Source organism: Carcharhinus amblyrhynchos, chromosome 14 (assembly GCF_965287045.1).
Source record: "Carcharhinus amblyrhynchos chromosome 14, sCarAmb.v2.hapA, whole genome shotgun sequence".
Lineage (NCBI taxonomy): Eukaryota > Metazoa > Chordata > Chondrichthyes > Carcharhiniformes > Carcharhinidae > Carcharhinus > Carcharhinus amblyrhynchos.
In genome coordinates this window covers 25,159,048-25,184,746 of record NC_137337.1, presented here as the reverse complement: position 1 = coordinate 25,184,746, position 25,699 = coordinate 25,159,048, and the positions used below count along the sequence as shown (strand labels likewise).

The 25,699-nt window shown below is 41.6% G+C and overlaps 2 protein-coding genes across 4 annotated transcripts; one reads left to right on the top strand and one right to left on the bottom strand.

Moving 5' to 3' along the window:
- The first annotated feature begins 6,484 nt into the window (after positions 1-6,484).
- Positions 6,485-14,936, top strand: fkbp3 (FKBP prolyl isomerase 3). Of its 2 annotated transcripts, XM_080202465.1 has the most exons (8): positions 6,485-6,612; positions 7,077-7,178; positions 9,017-9,130; positions 10,404-10,536; positions 12,596-12,663; positions 13,971-14,068; positions 14,570-14,643; positions 14,766-14,936. In XM_080202465.1, exons 1-7 carry the CDS (start codon positions 6,508-6,510, stop codon positions 14,622-14,624), a joined length of 675 nt encoding a protein of 224 aa, XP_080058591.1. In that variant the 5' UTR covers positions 6,485-6,507; the 3' UTR covers positions 14,625-14,643; positions 14,766-14,936. The 2 variants fall into 2 exon arrangements, with proteins under 2 accessions (XP_080058591.1, XP_080058590.1); XM_080202464.1 differs by having other exon boundaries at positions 14,570-14,936.
- Positions 14,937-18,052: 3,116 nt separating this feature from the next.
- On the bottom strand, positions 18,053-24,622 carry faua (FAU ubiquitin like and ribosomal protein S30 fusion a). 2 transcript variants are annotated; one of them, XM_080202463.1, is made up of 5 exons: positions 24,596-24,622; positions 22,524-22,605; positions 19,895-20,039; positions 19,073-19,128; positions 18,053-18,350 (listed from the first exon to the last, which is right to left on the bottom strand). In XM_080202463.1, exons 2-5 carry the CDS (start codon positions 22,596-22,598, stop codon positions 18,225-18,227), a joined length of 402 nt encoding a protein of 133 aa, XP_080058589.1. In that variant the 5' UTR covers positions 22,599-22,605; positions 24,596-24,622; the 3' UTR covers positions 18,053-18,224. The 2 variants fall into 2 exon arrangements, with proteins under 2 accessions (XP_080058589.1, XP_080058588.1); XM_080202462.1 differs by lacking the exon at positions 24,596-24,622 and adding an exon at positions 23,871-23,991.
- Positions 24,623-25,699: the final 1,077 nt, after the last annotated feature.

Sequence of the window (25,699 nt, the reverse complement as noted above, 5' to 3'; positions counted from 1 at the left end):
ATTTCACCTACACAGTGAAAAAAAATCAGAATACACATCAATTCTAAGGCTGAGAATGACAGACATATGTAATCAACCCAATATTATGATACATCACCATCGCCATCATAATTATTTCTTTTTTTCTCCCCAGCATTAGGTCAAAATACACAACAGATCCATCAGCATCTGCAAAGAGGATGTACAAGTTAACACTCAGCTGTCATCCTTCATCATTGAAAACTGAAAGCCAGGCAAACATTTTAGTATGGCTGGGGGATAGTGGCATTGAGGTAATGTCACGGGGCTAGTAATCCAGAGTCCCAGGCTAATGCTCTAAGGCAAGGGTTCAAATCCCACCACAGCAACTGGTGGAGTTTAAATTCAATTAATAAATTCTGGAATATAAAGCTAGTCTGCATATTGATGACCATGAAAATATCATTGATTTGGGTAAAACTGGTTTAGTAATGCCTTTAGGGAAGGAAATTTGCCATCCCCAGCTGGTATGGCCTATGTGTGTCTTAAGATCCACAACAACGTGGTTGACTCTTAACTGCCCTTTACAATTGCCTGGCAGGCTACACAGTTCAAGGCAAATTAGGGATGGCCAACAAATGCTGGCCTTGTTAAGGATGCACACAGCCTATGGAAAAAAAGGGGTGAACAATTGATCCTCCTCCAATCGCAAAGTTAACAAGCAAACTGCTCAGCAGAAAAAAAGCTAGGTGCTTTCGAAAAGGAGTTGTTTATAGAGGCTCAGTCAGTCCATTGAACCTGTTCTTTATGTCACCTGGGGCATCTGGACACCAACATACCTTTCTTCCCATCACACAAACACAGTCAATAAAGTGCAAGGCCAACATAGAGAAGGGGAAGCCGAGGAAGTTTCCCTAGGAAATTGTGGAAAGGATCAGACAAGAAAAACATGCAAGAATATTGGGGAAATGGGATGAAAAAAACAAACTGTGCCGATGCGGAATGTGTGGTGTGGAGCCAGAAAATGCACAGCTGGTTTGCTGATCACAAAAGGATTACAACAGACCAAGGTAAACTCACCAACTTTACCCTATCATGGTAGTCTACACTCAAAAGGACAAGTTATCGCCCTCTCCCTGAATATCACATCCTCTAAAATTAACTTTCAGATTGGAGGCTACAAAATGTTAAGGAAAATAAGATGCTGCTCCTTTGCATTTTTTTCCCCCGCTCCTTATTTTGTGTTATACTGAGCAACAGAAATTAGGTTAATTAGTACATCGAAATAAATTCTTGAAGCACAATTATCTGTTAATTCTGTTGTGTAAAACAGATTGCACGCATTTGTATTTCTTCATTGCCCCTATACACACCACAGTGAAATTTGAAGCATTTAGAACAGCGATTGATGCCTAGGAGGAAGACATGATATAATCCATCTTCCCCTCTGAAGACGGGTCACACGGATTTGAAACATTGACTAATTTCTCTCTCGACAGATGCTGTTGGATCTGCTGAGTTTTTGGAGATTTTTCTGTTTTTTTTATTATAGTATGATCCGTTACTGAATCAAAGAATATTTCAATATTTATCAGCCATAAATAATGTTTTATTGCAGTTCAATAAATTAAATGGTCTTTATTCACACTGCCTTCCATACACTTTGATAAAGTTCCTATCGTTTCTGTCATCTACAGTATCTTCTGCTGAACAAAAACATCGAAAGTTAAGCAAATGCGAAGTGGAAGACCTGCATTTATATAGAACCCCTCATGAACCTTGAGATTTTTTAAAGTGCTTTACAACCAATGAAGTACATTCGAAATAGAAACATACCATTCATAGACTACACAGGGAGAAGGAAAGGAGAGGGTGCAGAATATAATGTTACAGTCATAGATGGAGTGGAAGAGAAGGATCAGCTTAATATATGATAGGTCCACTCAAGTCTGTTGGTACGTGTTTTTCAGACTTTTTATGGAAGAGAATATATTTGGGGTACGTGGGGCCCTTGATTATGCTGGCTGCTTTCCCGGGGCAGCGGGCAGTGTAAACAATGTCAGTGGCAAGGAGGCTGGTTTGCCTGATGCACTAGGCTACCTTCATAATCCTTTGTAGTTTATTACAGTCTTGGGCAGAGTAGGAGCCATACCAAGCTGTGATACATCCAGACAGGATGCTTTCTATGGTGCATCTGTAAACATTGGTGAGAGTTGTAGTGGATATGCTGAATTTCCTTAGCCTTCTGAGAAAGTAGAGGCATTGGTGGGCTTTTTTAACTATATCATCGGCATGGAGGGACCAGGACAGATTGTTGGTGATCTAAACACCTAGAAACCTGAAGCTCTCGACCATCTCCACTTCATCACCATTGATGTGGACAGGGGCATTGACTTCCTGAAGTCAATAGCTAGCTCCTTTGTTTTACTGACATTGAGGGAGTGATTATTGTTGTTGGGCCATTGCACTTGGTTCTCTATCTCATTCCTGTGCTCCATCTCATCATTGTTTGAGATCCAACCAACTAAAGTGGTGGAGTTGGAGGGGTATCTGGCCAGAAATCTTTTTTGGCTAAAAACAAATTATTGCAGATGCTGGAATCTGAAATCTTGGGTGGCTCGCTGCTACTGACTGGGACTGGAATTCTGCTGCTGACTGGGACTGGGATTCTGCAGCCTGTCTGTCTGTGGCTGGGACTGGGATTCTGCAGTCTATCTGCTGTTGCCTGGATCTACTGGGCCTGGGATTCTGCTACTGTTCAGAACTTGGATTCTGCAGGCTGTCTGCTGGATGGGACTGGGACTCTGCAGGCTGTCTGCTGGATGGGACTGGGACTCTGCAGGCTGTCTGTCTGTCTGGGACTGGAATTCTGCTGGCTTTCTGCTGTCTGGGATTAGGACTGTGGAGGATGGTGCAGATGAATGCATGGCTTAAGAGTTGGTGCAAGGGGGAGGGTTTTAGATTTCTGGATCACTGGGACCGTTTCTGGGGAAGGTGGGGCCTACGCAAGTGGGACGGTCTACATCTGAGTCAGAACGGGACTGAAATCCTTGCAGGCCGTTCTGCCAGTGCTGTTGGGAGGAGTTTAAACTAATTTGGCAGGGGGAGGGGACACAGACTGTTAGCTGAATAAGAGGAAACAAAACCATGCAGCAAAACAAATAAATCAGAGGGAGTGCAGCTGTATTAAGTTTCAAGGGAGTAAGGCCAGGCTGGATGGTCTCTACTTTAAAGCCAGGAGTATTGCAGGTAAAACAGATGAGTTGAGGGCAATGATTGAAGTGTGATATAGTAGCCATCACAGAGACATGGTTGAAGGAAGGACACAATTGCGATACATAAAAACTTCAGGTGAGATGGGGAGGAGGTAAAAGAAGAAGATGCATTGCATTATTAGTTAAGGAGTCAGTTCTGCAGTAAGGAGAGATGGTATGTTGGAGGAGGCATCAAATGAAACTTTGTGGGTAGAGCTTAGGAATAAAAAAGGGACAACCATATTGTTAGGGGTTTATTTTAGACCCCTGGAAAGGCAGAGGGATATTGAGGGGCAAATATATGCTCAATTTGTGGAGAGGTGTATAAACAATATAAATATGGTTATTACTTCAGGTGATTTCAACTTTCCCAACATTCACTGGGATATGCATAATGTTAAGGGCTTGGATAGAATAGATTCCTTGTAATGTGCACAGGAGAACTTTTTAAATCAATATGTGGAGGGTTGAACAAGGGAGGGAGCTGTGCTGGACCTAATTCTGGGGAATGAAACTGGACAGGTGGCTAAGGTGATGGTGGGGGAGCATTTTAGTGATAGCGATCACAACAAGGTACAATTTAAGCTTGTTATGGACAAGGCAATAGACAAACTGCAGAAAAAATATTTTGGATTGGGGGAGAGCGGACTTTAGTAAAATAAGACAGAATCTGGCCAAGGTGGACTGGGAACAGCTACAAACAGGAAAATCCACAGAAGAGCAGAGGGGGGCATTCAAAAAGGAAATGGGGAGGGTGTAAGCCCAGCATGTTCCCTGTAAGGTTATATATAGGAATAACAAGCTCAAGGAACCATTGATGACCAGAGATCAGGTTCAAATGAGAAGGAAAAGAAAGACTTTTGAAAAGTACAAGAGCAGAAAATCAATGGAGGCATTCCTGAGGTACACAAAGTGCAGAGTGGATCTTAAGAAAGCAATTAGGAATACAAAGAGGGGACATGAGAAAGCTCTGGCTGGTAAAAGTAGGGAAAGTCCCAAGGTAGTCTACAAGTATATCAATGGGAAGAGGATAACCAGGGAAAGAGTAGAGCCCATTAGAGACCAAGGAAGCAATCTGTGGGTGGAACCAGAAGACATTGATAGAATGTTGAATGAATACTTCATATCCATCTTCAACCAAGAGAATGAGGACGAAGGTATGGAATTCAGGGAGAGAGACTGTGAAGCTCTTGAGCAAATTGATGTAGAAAAGGACAATTTATTGGAGGTGTTGGCAGCCTTAGAAGTGAATAAATCTCCAGGTCCTGATGAATTGTATCCTAGGTTGCTATGGGAGGCAAGACAGGAGATTGTAGGGGCTCTGACCCACATTTACAATTCGTCTCTGGGCATGGGTTAGGTGCCAGATGACTGGAGAACAGCTAGTGTGTTCTGCTATTTAAGAAGGGTTGTAAAGATAAACAACTATAGATCAACGAGTCCCACGTCAGTGGTACGGAAACTATTAGAGAAACTTCTGAACAACATTTATCTCCACTTGGAGATGCAAAGCTTGATCAGGGATAGTCAGCATGGCTTCATCAGAGGAAGGTCATGCCTAACAAATTTGATTGAATTTTTTGAGGAGGTGACTAGGTGTGTAGACGCTGTAGTGCAGTCGGTGTAGTTTATATGGATTTCAGGAAAGTCTTTGACAATGTCCCATATGGGAGTCTTGTAAAGAAGATACATTCACATGGGATGCAGGGTAATTTGATAAAGAGAATTCAAAACTGGCTCACCAGTAGAAGACAGAGTGTGATGATAGAAGGCTATTTTAGTGACTGGAAGCCAGTGTCCAGTGATGTACAAAAGGGATCTGTGTTGGGCACCCTATTATTCATCATTTATATAAATGACATTGATGACTATGTAGGGGGTAGAATTAGTAAGTTTGTGGATGACACAAAGATTGCCCAGGTGTTAACAGTGAGGCAGAGTGTCTTTGGCTACAAAAAGATATAGACGGAATGGTCAAATGGGCAGATAATTGGCAGATGGAATTTAACCCTGAAATGTGTGAGGAGATACACTTTGGAAGGAGTAATTTGACAAGAAAGTACTCAATGAATGGTAGGATACTAACAAGTTATGTGGAACAAAGCATGTTGGCATGTTTGTCCCCAGATCTCTGAAAGTGGAAGGATATGTTAGTAGGGTGACTAAAACGGCATGTAGGACACTCGCCTCTATCAATCGAGGCACAGATTACAAAAGCAGGGAAATCACGTTGGAGATGTATAGAACTTTGGTGAGGATTCTGCAGGCTGTCTGTCTGTCTGGGACTGGGATTCTGCATGCTGTCTGGTACCAAGATTCTGCAGGCTGTCTACTTTCAGGGACTGGGACTCTGCAGGTTGTCTGGGACATGGGTTCTGCAGGCTGTCTGGGATTGGGACTCTATAGGTTGTCTGGTATCTGGGACCAGGATTCTGCAAGCTGTCTGCATAACTGGGACTGGGATTCTGCAGGCTGTCTGGCACTGGGATTTTGCAGGCTGTCTGATACTGGGATTATACTGTTGGATCAGACTGAGACTCTGCAGGCTGTTTGTCTGGAGTCTGGAACTGGGATTCTGCAGGCTGTCTGCTGCTGGCTGACACTGGGATTATGTTGCTGGATGGGACTGAGATTCTACAGATTGAATGTCTGTCTGTCTGGGATTCTTCAGGCTTCTTACGTCTGGGACTAGGATTCTGCAGGCTGTCTGGTTCTGGGATTCTGCAGGCTGTCTGGTTCTGGGATTCTGCAGGCTATCTGGGGCTGGGATTCTGCAGACTGTGTGGAGCTTGAAGCTGGAATTCTGCTGGCTGTGTGGGATTAGGATTTTGCAGGCTGTCTGGAACTGGGATTCTGCAAATTGCCTGGCTCTGGGATTGTGCAGGCTGTCTGGGATTCTGCTGGCTGTGTGGGACTGGGATTTTGCAGGTGGTCTGGAACTGAGATTCTGCAGGTTGCGTGGGGGACTGGGATTCTGCAGGCTGTCTGGAGTCTGGAACTGGGATTGTGCAGGCTGTCTGGAGCCTGGGATTCTGCTGGCTGTGTGGGACTGGGGTTCGGCAGGTTGCCTGGGGGACTGGTTTTCTGCAGGCTGTCTGGAACTGGGATTCTGCAGGCTCTCTGTCTGCAGTCTGGGATTCTGCTGTCTGTGGCATTGTGGCTCTGCAGGCGCCTAGCCAGACCGCAATGCTTTGCGGTGTGCTTTCCAAGATGGTGCTTGTGCATAGGGTGTATGGGCGGCCGCTGGGCGGCGGTGTGACACTGCCCCCGGGAGGCGGGGAGACGGGACACGGTCATGGCCGCCGAGCCAGCGAGGCAGTGGACGGACGAGCAGCTGAGGAGCGAGGATGTGGCGAAAAAAGAAATCATCCAGTTCTTGCAGCAGAACGCCTCGGAGCCAGTGAGAGCGGGGATGCGGGGCCGGGGGAGAGGGAGAGTTTCCCGGGGCTGGAGCAGCGCTGATCCCGGGGAGCTGACTCCCGCACCCGGGAACATGCGGCTCGGCCTGCACTGGCCTGGAGGGCTCTGCAGAGCAGCTCTGCGGCTGAATGGGTGCCAGTGGCTCCTTATAAACCTCCCCTGCCACTCACTGTTTCATAATGTTAGAGTCTAAAGACACACCTCCCTAATGCTGCAAAGTTGCTGAATAAATATTTTATAAATATGTATCTTCCTTTATTATAAATGCACAAAGCTGGCAAAAAAATCACAGTGCAAAAAGAATCAAGTACAAAACTGGTTGCTATTTTAAGTGGTAGTTATTTTGAGACAGTCACCTCTAGAAGATCAGAAGTCGACTGCAGTATTATATATTTTCTAGTTCTTGTGACAGTGATATTCAACATGTTTTCTTTTTCCAATTAGTTTCTTGGTGAACACAAGTTACTAGGAAACATCAAGAATGTGGCCAAGACAGCGAAGAAGGAGCAACTAATCGCTGCCTACAATCTGCTTTTTCAAACAAAGGTGAAGAATTGTGCTTTGCGGGCAGTGATATAATTGTTAAGTCTTAAAAGCCCAGTTATAATTTTGACCATTGTTATTAGAGTAGGTTTGATTATTGCTTCAAACACATTTTTTGCTTGATAAGTGAATTTCTGGTTCGCAAGCCAAGATATTTGGAGTTAATTTTTTCAGTTATGTAGCATCTAAAGGTGATAGGCCTTAAAATCAGTGCAACAAATTACTTTAGACTTAGTCCAGTTTAAGTGGATATACAAAAGTGAGGTAGGAAATTTCTCTGGTTTCCTCCCACACTCCAAGATGTTTGGGTTAGGTTGATTGGTGCTGCTAAATTGCCCCTTAGTGTCAGGGGGATTAGCAGGGTAAATATGTAGGATTACAGGAATAGGGCCTGGATGGGATTGTTTTTGGTGCATGCTTGATGGGTTGAATGGCCCCTGCACTGTAGGGATTCTATAAAATGTCCGTCCATCCATCCAACCTGTTCCATATAATTGTGATGTCTTGTTCTCTCAATTCATGCACTTCACTGTCTCACCTGGAGACCATGTACGTTTTTTGAGAGAGGCAAGAAAAAAATTTGAAAAATCCAAGCCATTTGGGGGAAACTAAATCTAGAGAAAATTCTCCCCCTCCGTTGCCCCAGATCAGAACTAGTCCAAGTCTTGATTCATGTTACATGGTATTGACCTCTTGTAGGCGATTATCTGCAACTTAGTTGATACCAGCTCACGTTGAAGGAGCTCAGTCAATCAACATTCACCAAATGAGCCGCTGGTCTATTTCATCGTTCTATTCCTAGGGCATCAAATTAAAATCTAACCTAATTCCATCATAATAGAACTTTAGATTGTTACCCCTTGTTCTTCCTAATCTATGTTGTTGAAACAAATTGCCTGCATAAACACAGTATTCCCCCTTCATTATAACAGGTAAGATAAAGTTGCCATAGTCCCAGATGATCACAGGCTGCTCTCCTTTTTGAGGGGGGGAGCTGACTGGTGATGATTTAATCTGAGGGTCACCACCGCACCTGAGGCAAGGGGAAAGGTTGTGAAGGCAGGACCGTCATATAAGCATTAATAGTAGCTGTGTCCTCACAAACAGTGACAGGACGAAAGAAATGCAGAGTAATTGGAAGACAGTTGCATTTCTGTCACTCATGAGAGAAGCTGTGAAAGCTTCAGTTACAGTGAATGACTTAAGTAAGAAAGAGTTGGCATTTATGTAGCACTTTTCACAACTTCAGGATATCTCAAAGTATTCACAAGTGACTCTTGTGATGCAGAGAAATGAGGCAGTCAACTTGTACATAGCTAGGAGCCATAAACAACAGTGTATTAAATCTCTAGGTAATATGTTTATTGATTGAAGGATATATGTTAGCCAGGACACCAAAGGTCTCCCCTGCCTCCATCCCATCCTTCATTGAATAGAACTAGGATCTTTTGTATGTACCACATAGAGCACATGGGGCCTTTATTTGGTGCCTTTTCCAAAAAACATTTCAGTTGGAAAAGAAGTTTTGCTCGTTGCAAGATCACACAAATGATAGTGAGATGAATGATAGTTAAATGCTCTGCTTAAGTGCTTCAGAGGTTTACCATTATATGTTGCTGTCTTCTTCTTGGAGGAGAGTTCTATCCTATCAGCATAATCACTCTTCTACAGTAGGCCAGTAATTATCCATTAAACCATCCCAAATTGAGCACTGTGTGAATATTTGCATCAACTTTCAATATATTTGTGTAGACAAAATAAAATCATAGCTTCTTTAGTTTTGGTGGTTGTTGCAGCCTATATTTGTAATATAGAATAAACTTTTTTTCCTCGACCTACAGAGGTTTAAAGGTACTGAAAGTACAGAGAAAGTCACTCAGCAGCTGAAAGATGTGAAGTTAGGGGCTGCTCAGGATAAAGTAAAGCCCAAGAAACCAGAAGTGACTGCAAATGAGGTTAGTACATAAAATCTTTGGTCTTTAAACAAAAAATCAACATTATTGAATAAAATTTGATTTATTATTGTCACATGTATTGGTATACAGTGAACAGTATTGTTTCTTGCGTGCTATACAGACACAGCATACCATTCATAGAGAAGGAAAGGAGAGGGTGCAGAATGCAGTGTTATAGTCATAGCTTGGGTGTAGAGAAAAATTGATAAATGGACCTATAGGTAGGTCATTCAAAAGTCTGACTTTCTAGTAGGAAAGAAACTGTTCTTGAGTCATTTGGTGCATGACCTCAGATTTTTGTATCTTCTCCCTGGCGGAAGAAGGTGCAAGAGAGAATGTTTGGGCTGCGTAAGGTCCTTAATTATGCTGGCTGCTTTGCTGACACAGTAGGAAGTGTAGACAGTCAATGGATGGGAGACTGGTTTGTGTGATGGATTGGGCTATTGTAATTGTAGAATTGTAAGACAATTCTGTTTCAATGACATATCCAATTTAATTTATAGAATTGCTTCTGGAATTATGACACAATGGACTAGTCCTAGATTTTGACAGGGAGGGGCACCGCACGATATGCCCTGTCAGATTTGTTGGTATACATTTAAGCTGCAATTTTTTAAAAAAGTTGATGCAGGGGCAAGCTGATAACCGGGGGCAAAAGAGCATCTGGGACATTGGTGAACGTTAGGAAAAACAATACCTCTCCTTAACTTTATAAAGAATTGGAACTTAAATGAGAAAGACGGAGGAGGATGAATTGCAGTGGGTAAATTTAATGTCAAATCTGATATAGAAATGGAGAGGGAAGATCAGATTGGATTAAGAGGAAAAAAAAGACAGTAGATTATTTTAGAGATATTTTAATAATACCTAATAGTTTACAACCTGAAGAATTTTTTTTCAGCCAGCAAGCTTACTTTGGCAGTTATTAACATAATGGGTTTGTGTTTTTAATTACGAAACTTAATTTTCATGGAAATCACAGGGAAGTTAAAGACAAGATGCTAACCTTGGGAGGCTAATGGCTGAGACAGCAATTTTTGGGAATTTGCAATTCACACAGTATTTTTTCCACATTGCAGGTTGCTGAATTACATGTTAAAGGAAGTGTGCATGTTTACACGCTGCTACTTTCGAGAAAATTCTGGGCCATTATTTCCAAAAATTCTAATTTTTAGGCATTGGATGTTAGTTTTATCTTGTTTCACTTCTGCCTTTTTGAAATGTTACTGACTTTAAAGTTAAATAACCTTCAACACCTTCTGATCAATTCTAGGAACCACCAAAATACACCAAATCTGTGTTGCAAAAAGGAGACAAAACCAACTTTCCCAAGAAGGGTGACACTGTCCACTGCTGGTACACAGGAACATTGGAAGATGGGACTGTGTTTGACACAAATATTGCTAGTAAGTATTTTATACAACAGAGGTGCTTTATAAATTAGAGAAAATAATTGAGGATATGAGCAAGTTTATAAGGTATGATGTTGCCTTTTATTCCGAACTTATTCATATCCATTCATTGAAAGGATAGTTCTGTGTATCTTTAGTTGAGTAAATTTGCCACATATTTTTAATTGTAAGTGCAGATAAACCATCCTAGACCTTTAGATTTTACAGTGGAGTAATCTAACTCGATTTTGTGTAAAAGTGAGTGCTTATTAAGCATTGTTCAGATATGATGAAAACGTTAAGAGCAGAAAACTATTATTTTCTTTTCAAATGCAATACTATTTTTCCTTAAGAAAAGCTCCAAAGGGGCAAAGTATTTTTTTATTTATAGTGTGGCGGGGAAGTGGTGTCAGGCTTTTAACAATCCTGTTGGTTTGAAGGGAAGGTGGCACAGTGGTTAACACTGCTGCCTTACAGTGCAAGGGTCCTGGGTTCAATTTTGATTTTGTATGACAGTCTGTGTGGAGTTTCTCCCATGTCTGCATGGTTTCCTCCAGGTGCTCTGGTTCCTCCCACACTCCAAAGCTGTCCAGGTTTTGTGGATTGGTCATACTAAATTGCCCCTTAGTGCCCCAAGATCTGTAGGTTAGTGGAATTAGGGGGGTAAATATGTGTGGTTATGGGGAGGATCCTGGGTAAGATGCTCTGTCTGAGGGTTGATGTAGACTAGATGGGCTGAATGGCCTCCTTCTGCACTGTAGAGATTCTATGACATGCTTCTTTCTAAAAAGCTATCAAAAACAAGAAAGTGTGAAGGGTAACTGGCATTGAACATCTTATCTTTCATTGTAAGCTGCAAACTGCGTTAGGTGATCTTTGTACAAAAGTGATAAATTTTAAACCTGCATCAATGATTTCTTCCATTTCCTGAATACACCAGAGACTTGAAAGTAGTGCATTTGACATAATTTTCTGGATAATTTTATTGTTGTTATTACTCCCAGTGGAGAAGTGTTTTGACTTTCTCTGATATAGTAAAATATAAAGTTTATTTATTAGTCACAAATAGGCTTACATTAACATTACAATGAAGTTACTGTGAAAATCCCTGAGTTGCCACACTCCAGCACCTGTTGAGATACACAAAGGGAGAATTTAGCATGGCCAATCCACCTAACCAGCATGCCTTTCAGACTGTGGTAGGAAACACAAGCACCCAGAGGAAACTCACCAGTCGACATTATTAACTTAACTGAGCATATTGTAAGCATGAACACAACCTGCATCCTCTTAGTTCGTGGTATAGTATGTGATTTTGGTGAATTTTGTTTTATTCTTTGTATTTTGCTAAACTTTTAAAATTATGATTGATTAGTCAAGGAATTGTTACAAAAACATATCAAGCACAACTTTAGAAGATTGCAGGACCTGACTCACTGAGTGTGGTTAGCAAAGCATTTCGATCTTGGGTTTCATAAATAGAGGTATTGAGCACCAAAAAGGGAAGTTATGCTCCAACTTGAGCATTTCATCTAGTTCTGGTCACCACACTTTAAGAAAGATGTGAAGGTCGTTGAGACGGTGCAGAGGAAAATGACCAGAATGGTTCAAGGGTAGGGGGAGATTTAGTTGCAAGTCCTGGGTTTGAACAGGAGAGTTGGCCCAACTAGGTTGTTCCCCAGGAGCTAGCAAGGGCCCAGTGGGCTGAATGGCCTCCTAAACCATAAACGACTCCATGACTAAAATAGTACTTTCACTTTGTTTTTATTTATCTTATATAAAACATGCTTTTTTTTTACAGGTCCCAAGTAGTTTTGATAGATCTTTGGTTGGAAAAAAATATATTTTGAAAGCTTGTCACTTCCCTATCTCTGCTGAAAGTAATAATTTGAACTTCTGTACAGTTCCATCACTGTTGGTAGCCATTAATTAGCCTTGTTGACCTGCTGAAATGAATGCAAAAGACCCCACTGGAATATGGCATATTGAATGCTGAATATAGAATAAATAATAACAGGTAAAGGAGTTTTAGATAATTGACTTTTAAATTATTAATGGAATTTCTTTTTTACAGGTTCAAAAAAGAAAAAGGCAGTAAAGCCTCTGAGCTTTAAAGTAGGAATTGGAAAAGTTATCCGAGGGGTAAGAACATAATTTATAGAGCTTAACAAAGTTGCCTTTAAATTGCTATTTGTCGGTTTTTATTTTCCACTCTTTTCACTTCTTGTGGAACTCCATTAACTGGCACCAGCAGCCCTCTGCTAAGTGTCCATTTTTCAATCTTCACAAGCAAAGTGACCATAGCAGGCTGGTCCTGCCACTCAATGGTCAAATATCTGGGCTATTTTAGGGGATACAGTCAGGAACCTAAAAACGCCTGCAATTTCCCCACATTCTTTCTCGAGACAGTGAAACCAATTATAGAAATGTAGCTGGGTTTGAAATCAACCAACCCTTGAATAATAGGGGTAATTCTCCCACGCCGCTGCATTAATCTTTTAACGCAGTGGGCCAGGATGATCCCACGGCAGGCGATGCGTGGAATTTGCGCATGCGTTCCTGCTGTGAGAGCATCTCCCAGTGCTGGATTTCCAACAGGGTCTGCTCCACGCTGGAAATCGGTGAGGTAAGTATTTAAATCCTAATTTTAATATAATTTAAATGATATTTGCACTGAAGTTTCTGGGCCTGCTAGCATCCCCCCTCCCACAACCACCAGCGTGTTTTACTCCAGCTAGGTTTGGAATAGCTCCCCACTTTCAGGGAAATAGCAGCCCAACTCTCACTGGAGTGAAGGGGGGGTATTTAAGGCCTCCCCCAGATGGTCAGGTGATGGTACCCTCTTGGTATTGGCACCTGGGCAGTGCCAGCTTGTGCAGTACCCATTGGGGCGATAGGACTGGGGGAATCCCATAGCCAGTCTGCATAAGGTTTGGTAGGGAAAGGAGGGAGGGCAGCAGTTGGGGTGGGCTGGGGCAGTCAGCACTGGGGGGTGAAGTTGTGGCTGTGCCCAGGAATGGTTGGGGGGGCTGACCAGTACCTCAGCTGGCTGTCAATCAGGAGGCCAGCAGTGCAAGGCCACTGCGCATGTGCTGATCTTGTCACTGACAGACCAGTGTACGAACAGTGGCCCACTCAGTGTGCTGATTTCAGCCTGTCCAAAGGGAATAAACCCCGTCACCTGAAATTTTAATATTCACGGTGGTGGTCTCTGCAGCGCACAGAGTGTGGGAGATTCTTCTCTGAACTCCCACTGAAAAAATGCGTGACTTACTCGTTTTCACGCAAATTTGACACTTCAAATTTGACATTTACACCCGTTTACTAAGTCCTAGTGGTGTGTATTGAACATTATCTTTATCAACCTTTCCGAGCGAGGGAGCATATGTTTTGAATGACTAATACTTACCAGTTGTCTCCTTTCATTTATCAATATTTTGCCTCTGCAGTGGGATGAAGGACTCCTGACTATGAGTAAAGGAGAAAAAGCCCGTCTACAGATTGAATCTGAGTGGGGATATGGTAAGAAAGGGAAGCCAGAAGCCAAGTATCCTTTTCTTCACAATTGGCTAGTGAAAGTACTTCAAATATTGTAACTAGAGGAGATCAGTTACAGTACTGCTATATACAGTCCAAAGATGTGCCAGTTAGGTAGATTGGCCATAATAAAATTGCCCCTTAGCATCCAAAAGTGTGTAGGTTAGATGGGTTAGTCATGGTAAATATGCAGGGTTACAGCAGAGGTAGGCCTGGGTAAGATGCTCTTTTGACAAGTCAGTGTAGAATCAGTGGGCCAGATGGCCTCTCTTGGCACTGTAAGGATTCTTATATAAGAATGTCTGTATTGCCAGTCTGACCATTGATAACAAAAAATCATAGAGGTGAAAAATGCTTATAGGTTTGCAAACCAGTTTACATGTCATAATTTTTGGCAATGAACCAAGTGTGCATGGTATAAAATATATTTTACTTTAAGAAATTAGCAACTTATTAAAAAATTTGAGTTTGAATTTTTGGTACTTACTGATTCTCCTTAACTGCATAACAGCATTCCACCAAACGCTAAGCTCATTTTTGAAGTTGAACTCGTGGATATTGAGTAACAAAATGCAACTTATTCAGGTTTATGCTTCAAAATACTACCTTTGAAATGTCCAATATTGTTCCTGAAATATCTTTCAGTAAAATAATCTTGTTAAATGTAAAAATATGCAACTAATGAACAAAATTGTGTATTTGTATAGGATGTTACTGAATGTCAAGTGCTGAACATTACATACCATGCTGGAGAGTATGACATACAGCTGATTTACTATGCTGATTACTTTAATTCTTGCACTTCAGAACATGGTGACACCTGTGACAAGTTGAAAATTGTTCATGTTCTAAACAAAATAAATTTGAGCTGCTGCAAATTTTTTTGATGTGTGCATTATCTTTTTAAACAATATTATGTTAAATTGAATGACATGACAGTACACTGTATAACCATGTAAGTAGTAAAGATCAGTTTTATGTCATGTGACTTCCCTACAATAGCTAGCGGCTATGGAACCTGATCTTGAGAAGCAGACTACCTGCCCATGTTTACTATCTAGTGACCCAGGGAGGAAAGGGAGCATGTTTATATTTTTTATGCCTAGACAAGGGCAGCAGCAACTGATATGCAGGATAGCACAACTTGCTTTGAAAACACTGACCTATTTATCATTCATCTAGTAAGTTTTGCATTTGCACCAAGTCTTTAAATGATTTGTGCAGCAAATTTGCCTGTAGCACTGCCTTCTTCCAAATCATTGTGTGGTGTAACCAGAAAAAGATTCCCCTCCCCTGTTGTTACTTATATCTTCTGGGAGCTGCTTTGTTATCGTGGTATGTAACATTTGTTTGCCTTGTACCATCCTCCATCAATTAAAATTCCTCTACCCACTGTTTTCTGATGTGTCATCTAAGCACATGTAGGTAATTCTTCTTGCTACCCATATCAATTATGTCACATTCCCAGCTTTGATAATGGCCAAAATGACTAGTAGTTCTGGCTGGCACTTTTTCCAAAAATGTCATTTGTCTCAGTTATGTTTGAAAACTCTCCCTTTTCATCCCTAGGATGATGTTCCTCCCCACCAAGTTTAGTTGTTGGCTATTTCTAGCAACAGCTACATCCACCCAAGGAAATAGTTTCTAAACATCCACAATCTACCCCCACATCATCTTACAAGCTTCTATTAGGTTTTTCTCAGTGAACAAGATGAGAGGCAACTTAAGTGCAGCCTGGTAAATCTCTTCTATACTCTCTCCAGTGCTTCCACATCCTCATAGTAAGGTGAGCAAAACTGCACACAAGATTCCAAGTGTGGTCACATCAAGGTCCTGTACAGTTGCAGCATAACCCCACAGCTCTTAAACTCAAACCCCCTGTTAATAAACATTAACACTGTAGGCCTTCTTCATGGCTCTATCCACTTGAGTGGCAACCTTCAGAGATCTGTGGATGAACCCCAAGATCTGTTCCTCCACATTCCCCAGAAGCCTGCTATTGGCCCTGTAATCCACATTCAGATTTGTCCTACCAAATTGAATCACCTCACACAGCAGGGTTAAGCTCCATCTGCCACTTTTTGGCCCAGCTCTGCATCCTATCAATGTCTCTTTGCACCCTACAGGAACCCTCCACCAATCTTGCTGTCATCAGCAAATTTACTCACCCACCCTTCAGCCCCCTCTTCCAAGTCATTGATAAAATCACAAATAGCAGAGGACCCAGCACTGTTTGTGGTACACCACTGGTAACTAGTCTCTAGTCTAAAAATTTTCCATCCACCACCATCCTCTGTCTTCTATGAGATAGCCAGTTACTTATCCAATTGGCCAAATTTCTCTCTATCCCACACCTTACTTTCTTAATGAGCCTACCATGGGGAACCTTATCAAACACCTTAATAAAATCCATGTCTACAGCATTAATTGCTTACCTTCATCTACACACTTAGTTACCACCTCAAAGAATTCAATCAAATGAGGCAAGACTTACTCTCCACAAATCCATGGTGACTATCTTGAATTAAGCTGCATTTTTCCAAAATGGAAATAAATCCTGTCCCTCAAGACCTTTTTCATTAACTTGCCAAAGACAGACTAACAGGTCTATAATTAACAGGGTCATTCTTATTTCCTTTCTTGAACAGAGGAACAACATTTGGTACTCCAGTCCTCTGACACTATCTCTGTGGACAGTGAGGACCCAAAGATCAAAGGCTCTGCAATCTTATCCCTTGCCTCCCAAAGAATCCTAGGATATATCCCATCTGGCCCAGGGGATAAATCAACCCTCAGGTTTTTCACAATTGTTAATACATCTTCTCTCAGAACATCTACCTCCTCCAGCCTATATACACTCTTCTCAAAAAGATGGCCCCACTCCTTGGTAAACACTGAAGAAATGTATTCATTTATTGCCTCTACCTCTTCTGACTCCATGCACAAGTTCCCACTATCCTTGACCGGCCCTACTGGTCATTATTTTCTAAGAAAAGCCTGGGAAGGCCTTCTCATAAACCACCTGTCTTCACCCCCCCCCCCCCCCACCAAAGCTTTGTTTTAAAAAAGCTCATTCCTTGCTAACCCTCAAGCAACCCAACTGAACCTTGGTTTTCTCATCCTGACATAAGCTTTTTCCTCTTGACAAGGCATTCAACCTCTTGAGCCACTGGTCCCTCACTCAGCCATTTCCTCCCAGCCTGACAGGGATATGCCTATCAATGACATGCAGTATTTGTTCAAATAAGCTCCACTTTTCATTTGTCCCTTTCCCTGACAGTTTGTTCCCATCTCATGCTCCCTAATATCATAATTACCCCTCCCCAGTTATAAACCTTGCCCTGCCAAAATGGCCCTATCCCTCTCCATTGCAATAATGAAAGACACTGAATTGTAGTCACTATTTCCAAAGTGCTCTCCCACAAAAATCTAACACTTGGCCTGGTTCTTACCCAGTACCAAGTCCAATGTGGCCCCACCCCTTGTCAGCCCATCCACATATTGCAAGAAAACTCTCCTGCACACTGTACAAAAATGCCCCATCTGAACTATCTGACCTATAAAATGTTCCAACCAATATTTGGAAAGTTAAAGTCAACCATGTTAACTACCCTGTGACCTCCACACCTATCCATAATCTGTTTTGCAATTTCCTCCTCCATATCTCTATTACTATTTGGGGGCCTATAGAAAACTCCCAGCATGACCACTCCTTTCCCATTTCTAACCAGCCCTATTTTCTCAGTAGGCAGATCCCCTTCAAAATGCCTTTCTGCACCTGTTAAACTTTGATTAACAATGTTACTCCTCCACTTCTTCTACCACCTTCCCTACTCTTAGTGAAACATCTATACCCTGGAACTTCTCTATGCTGTTGACACCAAATCTACATCTGTTAATATTTGCCCTAATCAAATAAATCCTACCCACTTACTCCAATGTTACACCATGCATTAAGTTTCAGTATGCAAGTGATGGAAACAGAATCCAGGACTACACACAATTTAAGATTTTATTAGTCATTACAAAATTTAAATGACTAATATTACATAAGCCAATTACTTGATTTGAAATTTCCTGTACAGTGAACCATGCTGACAGAGTTAAGCACAGACCTAAATTCATTGACTCAAAGTCAGCTTCTGATAACAGAAAAGCAACAAAATTTAGGAGTTTGAATTTGGTCCCTTCCTCTTGCCAAAGTATGGCACAACGTTTACAAAACGGCGATTGTACTGCATGCGTCTCTTTGCTCGGCCAGTCTTCTTCTTCCTCTTCTCTTGCTTTGCAACCTACACAATAATTATTAGCTGCATTAATTTGTGAAAATTCAAAATACAAATACAAAATGACCAGTTCTTGTCACCAGATATAGAAGACAAGACTAGAGACCGTTTGAGCATGTAGCAGTCTTAAGTAGTGTAATCACACACAACCCACTTGCTGGTTTTTAAAACAGGCTTGTTGTTCCCAGCTGCAAAGCTAGACATCTGTTTTACTGAAAAGCTTACTTTGATGAATAATTTACCACAGTAGTGTAAAACATTGATTAAAAATGAACGCTTCAACCGAACTGGAAAATAGCTTCACATCAGAATAGACAAATGCCAAAAGTAAAAACAGATTCTATTAGGGGCAGCACAGTGGCCTCACAGCTCCAGGGACCTGTGTTTGATTCCTGGCTTGAGTCACCATCTGTATGGTTTCCTCCCACAGCCCAAAGATGAGGGTTGGGTGCATCAGCCATGCTAAATTGCCCCTTAGTGTCCTGGGGTGCTTAGATTAGAAGGATTAGCAGGGTAACAGAAGTAGAGAGTGTTGTCAGTGCAGACTTGATGGGCCAAAATACCTTCTTCTGCACTGTAGGGTTTCTATGATTAGGAAGCTACTCATGATTTAAGAGGCAGGGCAATTCAGATCTCCACCTGATTCAGTGAATATTAAGTGATTACAACAAATTGATTTTTACATACACAATTTTGTTATGTTAACCTCCTACAAGCTGTCAGCTTACCTTTGGAGTTTGACCTTTTACTTTTCCAGCTCGGGCAAGGGATCCATGGACCTTACCTGACAAGAGAAAAAGGGAATAGCACTTAATATACTTCAGGACCAGGACATCAAACTGATTCCCTTCCAGTACTCATCATGTAACAGTTACCACAAATTTCTGGAGGTGGACACATGAACACTTATTCACATGCCTGTTATCAGAGGGATGTTTGCATGTGGTCACCATCCAGATGTTCAGTGAATGACCAAGTGACCATCTACTTTCCAGGAAATATTGGGAGGATAGAAAACAACAAGTTTCAGCTGCTTTAAGATGTTGCAATTGGCAATGGAATTCAGAACCACTCATGGCAGTGTATGTAATCCAACACCATACAGGCAGGGGTGCAGTACCTAACAAAATTGTGTTGTGACAAAAAAATCTAAAACTACCACTGCCAGTTGGAAGGCTGAGTTTTTATTCCAAACCATGCCACCATCTGCAGGGAATGACCTACAACAAAAAAATGAGGAAAGGCTCAGTCACTTAAAGGGAGGAAACATTGTTTGTGGGGATCACTTTTCCAGCAATAGAATGACATGTGCCAGATCATTTGTTTGAACCAAGATTAGTCCTGAAGCACCTAGGAATATTCAAATGCAGTGAGATTTGTACACATTTGAAAGGAAAACTAGGTAAGTGCACGAAGGAATAGATGGCTGAAGTTAGATGAAGCAGTAGAACAAGGTTCTGATTCAAAAGAGCCATCAGCATAGAGCAGATGAAATTAGATTAATTATATAGTAAAGTAAGGTGAGAAATTGAAGTCAGTAAAATACATACCACCCAACAACCGAGCAACAACTTCGAGAGTGCAGTGCTCACTGATACCACATTGGCCAATGATGGCATCATCAGCTAAGGGAGTGCCAGACAAAAGGACAACTTGGTCAACAGCAGAGACTCCTTCCAGGGATTCAACTTGGGCCTAGATTAGCAAAAAGTGACAAATCCTTCTGTCAAACAAATCTGAATCATCCAATCAATTTACATAACCATTTTAAGATTCAACTTAAAAACAAACTAAAAAGCCTGTCCCAATGTTTTTCCAGCTAACTTCAAAATTTGCAACTAGTAACAGTCAATTAAAAATTTTGACCATGGAATTATTCACTTTAATCTATAATATCCCAAGATGGGTTACCTTTTCCATTTCTTACCAGCTACATCTTTGAGGAGCCAAATTAATGCAGTTAAATGTTATGACATTTAGATAAAGTAGTAATCTAAAAGCAAATGGGTGACAGTGGCTAGAAATGACATCAGTGCCAGGGACCTAGGCTCAATTCCAGCCTTAGATAACTGTGTTGAGTTTGCACTTTCTCCAAGGGTTTCCTCCCACAGTCCAATGATGCACTCTCTTCTTTCCTTCCTCAGGTACTACAGTATGCTTTATGTAGCATGTAAGAAACAATACTTTTCACTGTATACAAATACACATGACAATAAATCAAATCAAGGTGTGGGCTAGATTGATTGGCTGTGCTCAAATATCCTTTAGTGTCAGGGGGAGTAGCAGGGTAAATGTGGGTCAGGTGGCATCATCAGTGGAGGTTCAATGGCCCAATGGCTTCTTTCTGCACTGTAGGGATTCCATGATACAAGTATAATAGTGATTCTTACAACACATTGAATTTAAACACTCCAAACTTGATCTAATTGCTACAGGTTTGGGTGTGATCTGCTGTCTAATCCCAAACCACAACCTTGTAAGTGGCACAGCAACAGTGGTTAGCACTGAGGCCTCAGTGCCACTGACCCAGGTTCAATTCCAGCCACGAGTGACAGTGTGGAGTTGCACATTTTCCTCACATCTGTGTGGGTTTCCTCCCACAATCCAAAGAAATGTGGGTTAGTTGATTGGCCGTGCCTTACTATCAGGGGATTAGGGTAAATGTGTAGTCACCAGGATAGGATTGTCCTGGTGCAAGTTCCTTCTTTACTGTAAAATTCTAAAAACTAAAGAGCTGCTGTATTGACAGTGGCAATCATAACAATGAAAGCTGCCAAACAGCATGCTGACAACACTTGCAAATCACCCCACATTTACTGTCCAAATGCAGAGTCACCTTTAATCAATGATCAGTTTGTAGGGATTGTCTTGGTTTCTCCATTCCAGTGTACACCAGATCAATCTTTCAATACAAGATGATCTGCAGCTGTGATCATCTGATCCCTGTCTCCTGACTACACCTCAAATGCAATGTGAGACATTTTGATATACTTTTAATATAGAGCATCTATATTAAACAAACAAGTGGTGAATCAATTCCACAAATATGAACTTATTTTGAATTTACACAATTGTAAATGTTCATAATCTCCCTAGATGATTTGTTCTTTGAAATATATTCAGATCAAATTTGCCCTGCAGTTTCCTCTTGAAGTCACCAGGTGCTGGATTAGACAAAGGTCCAGAAAGTCAAATAGGGCCAACAAATTTTTAAACAAATGTTATTTTGGGATATTTATGGTCTAATTAAACAAAGTAATTTAGCTCCAGCTTTCATTCTTCAACATCAAAGAACAAACCCATCCTAGAATTGTACCAATAAGAATATTTTCCTTTACAACTACCCAGTCACATCCAACTAGCTAGCACCCACTACAAAAATTTGGGGCCAATCCTAACTCATTTCAGGTAGGAATCCAAGCATGCAAGATTTACCCAGCAGTTAAAGCTAGATTGAGTCCAAAGACTCAAATGTGACAGGACACTCTGCTAAAAGTTTGTATTATGCAATTTCATCACTTTTGAGATACCCCATTCCTATCACTGCCACCTGGTTGTGTTCTTACCCACTATGAAGCACATCAATACCCAAATCATACAGTGGAGCTGGAAACAAGTGCCAAATATGCAAACCCTCAAACTGGATATACTTCAGACTTATCTGGTATGTCACATTCTAACATTCCAAATCTGATCAATTTAACTGTAAATGAATTGGGATTCCTTTTGGTTCAATTGAGTTATTCAAAAATCATGAATGGCCCAGTGTAGAAATCCCAATACACAGACCTTGTCCCCAGTTTTTCCCAACCCCAGATAATCAAAGTTCAGGATTAATTAACATTTGGGTCTTGTGCCCTGTAGTCCTGAGGACATGTAGAATGGCATGCTACAATCAAGTTACAGGCACTAAATTCTAAAGTGGATGTGCAATTTTACACTGTTAAACCACATTTTCTGTAATGCTATCTTATTTAATGACAATGTGCTATCAAAGCAGCACAGCAGTGCTGGAGATTAACATTTTCTAAAAAACCCAATTCAAAAATAAATTTCAAAACAAAGTCAAAATCCAGAAATTTGTCAGGCAACTGATAAAATACACAAACACTTAATATAGCACACACAAGATAGATTTTGATCTTTACAAAGCAGTTCACCATTTAGTAGACAGCCTACCTTAATTTCCCCAACAGTCTCTTCCCCAGTCACATCAAGAGTGTGAGTGTTTTGAGCATGCAAAAACAGCTGCATGGTGGCCCTAGAAGGTAAAAAAATCTCTTTAGTGCGTGTAAAGATGATTTAAAGTCCCCCAATTCACCTTGTTGACACTCCCAATGTCAAAAATCAGTTCCTGATTCTTATTTCAGAGTCAAATAAATACAGGTTATTTTCAGAATTGTTACAGCACAGGAGGCTGTGAACCCAATGTTTGCACTTGCTCACCAAGCAACCAAATTCCTCTACTTCCATCCTATAACCCTGCACATTCTTTTTACTTTTCCACACAACAGTAATACCTCTTGAATGCTTCAACTGAAGCTGCCTCCACCACGCTTTCTGGCAATACAGTTCCATAGATTGGTGCCCTCTCACTCAAAGCTTTCACAAATAGGAAGTTTTTCCCCCCCATAAGCTCATCTAGAAACTTTATGATCTTGAAGACTTTGATCAAAAGTCCTCTCAGCCTTACTGCACCCAAAGAAAACAATACCAATAAGTTCTAGTAATTGTACTGTTTAAGTGTAACTAATTATTTGTTAGTCCCTTTGTACAAGTGGCTTATCAGGTGAATTTCATATTCAGAGGTCACAAAAAATTAGTTCAATAAAGGATAAGTGACCACCTGCAACTACACATGACTAAATCCAACGTGGGTGGTTAGCTCTAGGATGACGAAACAAAGCCTTCAAACTATTCCTGTGCTGGATCCATCTTCTTCGCATAGTAACGAGTGGTGAAGAGGCCATTTGGCCCATCGAGTTTGCACTGACTCGCTAAACAGAGCATCTCTGCTCAGGCCCTCGCCCTGTAACCCCCATTTTCCATGGGGAATCTATTTTAATGCGACGGTAAAATCTCTCTTCCTCCAGGCGAGACATAGACTTTAACCGGTCTGTGTTAAGATAATCGGGGATACACACTAGACAGGCAGCGGAGTCCCGGGAAAATGCGACACGCCGTGTAATGGAGGACTAACAGCGTGTCCTTAGATTTCCGAAACACAGGGACCTGCAACGCACCCTTCAAACACAGACCACTCTAAAGAGCACAGCAACCCAGCTCTGACAACATCAGCGCGCCCCTTTCTTCCCCTCCACACTCGGGCCCACGCCTCAGCCTGAAGGGAAGCTCAGGCTACAACATCGGCGCCATTTTCATTCTCGCACACGCACAGCCCGAGCAGCCCCCACCCCACAGCCAACTCTGAGTTACAGCCAAGACAAATCCACCCCTAACAATACTGACAACTCGCAGACAGCAGACGCTCCTTCAGAAGTAAGGCGCAGACCCAAGAAAACACACCGAGAAAAGGCAGCCCCGATTTCAGTGAAAACGGCCACAACCAGCTCAACACTTCGCAACGGGCAGAAAGGGAGAACGACTGCGCACGCTCAATTTAACTATCAAAAACCACAACTGCGCATGTGCATGTGCGAACGACACCGCGCACGCTCAGTTTATCCGCGAACACCCACAAATGCGCATGCTCAATTTAACGACGAACAATCACAACTGCGCATGCTCAATTTAATTAAGAACAACCACAATTGCGCACGCTCAATATAACTATGTCCAACCACAACTGCGCATGTGTACGTGCGTGCGAATATCATCGCGCATGCTCAATTTATCAGCGAATAACCACAACTGCGCATGCGTACATTTCGCTGAGTCAGTGTTCGGTTTTGGTGGGTTCTTGTGGGAGCAGAGAGGGCAGCCGGAGTTGGGAAGTCCTAGTGCACTCGGTACCTCTCGAAGCAACAGAATCGGCGCACGGAAACAGTTACCACCTTCCACCCATACAACCTGATCTCTTTCGGCTCTTACGCAGACCTTCATCATCAATCATTAGGCACCTGGTTTTACAGCTTCTTGTCCTTCCTGTCAGGGCCCAGCACCAGTGCACACTTGTTTACCTGTACCAGTGGCTCGGTTCAATCACAGACTCTCCCTCCTGCACAAACCTATCAGCAATACATGCTAATTGATCTTACTAAATCTATTCACTTCCACTTACTCTACTTAACTCTATTTTCAACAGTTGGCAGGCTGAATAGAAATCCTGGGCAGACTGGGTGGTACAGTGGTTAGCAGTGCTGCACCCGGGTTCAATTCCAGCCTTGGGTGATTGTGCAAATTCCACACATTCTCTTCACGTCTGTGGACTTCTTCCCACAGTCCAAAGGTGTATAGGTTAGGTGGATTAGCCATGGCAAAACTGGCCTAGTGCCCCAAAAGGTGTAGGTGAGATATATTAGCCACAGTAAATGGGTTAGATAACAGCAACAATGTGATTGAATTTTACATGCAGTAAAATTGAAGAGTGAGGCCAAGATTATAATTTTAAACTTAAAAGCAGAGCTAGAGTGAGCTGGAAAATGTGCTTTAAAGATAGATCAATAGAGGATCAGTGATAAGATACTTAAGGAATATTTCAAATATACAGAATAAACACATTCCAATGAGAAAGAAAACTGACATATCATCATGCTTAACTAAAAAAGTTAAAGACAGTATTAAACTTAGCACATATTTGTGCAATAAATGGCAGGTGAAATAAATGCAAAAATAAATACAAGTGGCAGGTCAGAAGATTGGGCAGAATACAAAAATCAAAGAATGACAAAAAAACTGGGAAAAATTAGAAGCTATCTAGTAATATGAAGAGTGTTTGACAGATATCTAAATAGGAGTTAACAAAGTGAGTGTTAGTCCGATAGTGTGTGTCTAGGGAATTGATAACAGAAAGCAGAGCTATGGCAGAAAAAATAATCAGGTATTTTGCATCATTCTTCACTATAAATGACGCAAGTAACACCCCAAATTGTAGGGTCTGTGAGCTGACAAATCCCTAGGTACAGATGGACTTCACCCTAAGGTCTTGAAAGAATGGCTAACAAGATAGTTGATGCATTGGTTTAAATTCCCTACATTCAAGAAGGTTCAATTAGGTTGGAAGAGAGCAATTGTAACCAACTCCTTTATTCAAAAATGGAGGGAGAGAAGGCAGGAAACTACAAGCCAGATCTGTCACAGGGAAAACGTTAGAAGCTGTTATTAAAGATGTTGTAACAGGGCACTTGGGAAAATTCAAGGCAATCAGGCGAAGTCAACATGGCTTTTTGAAAGGG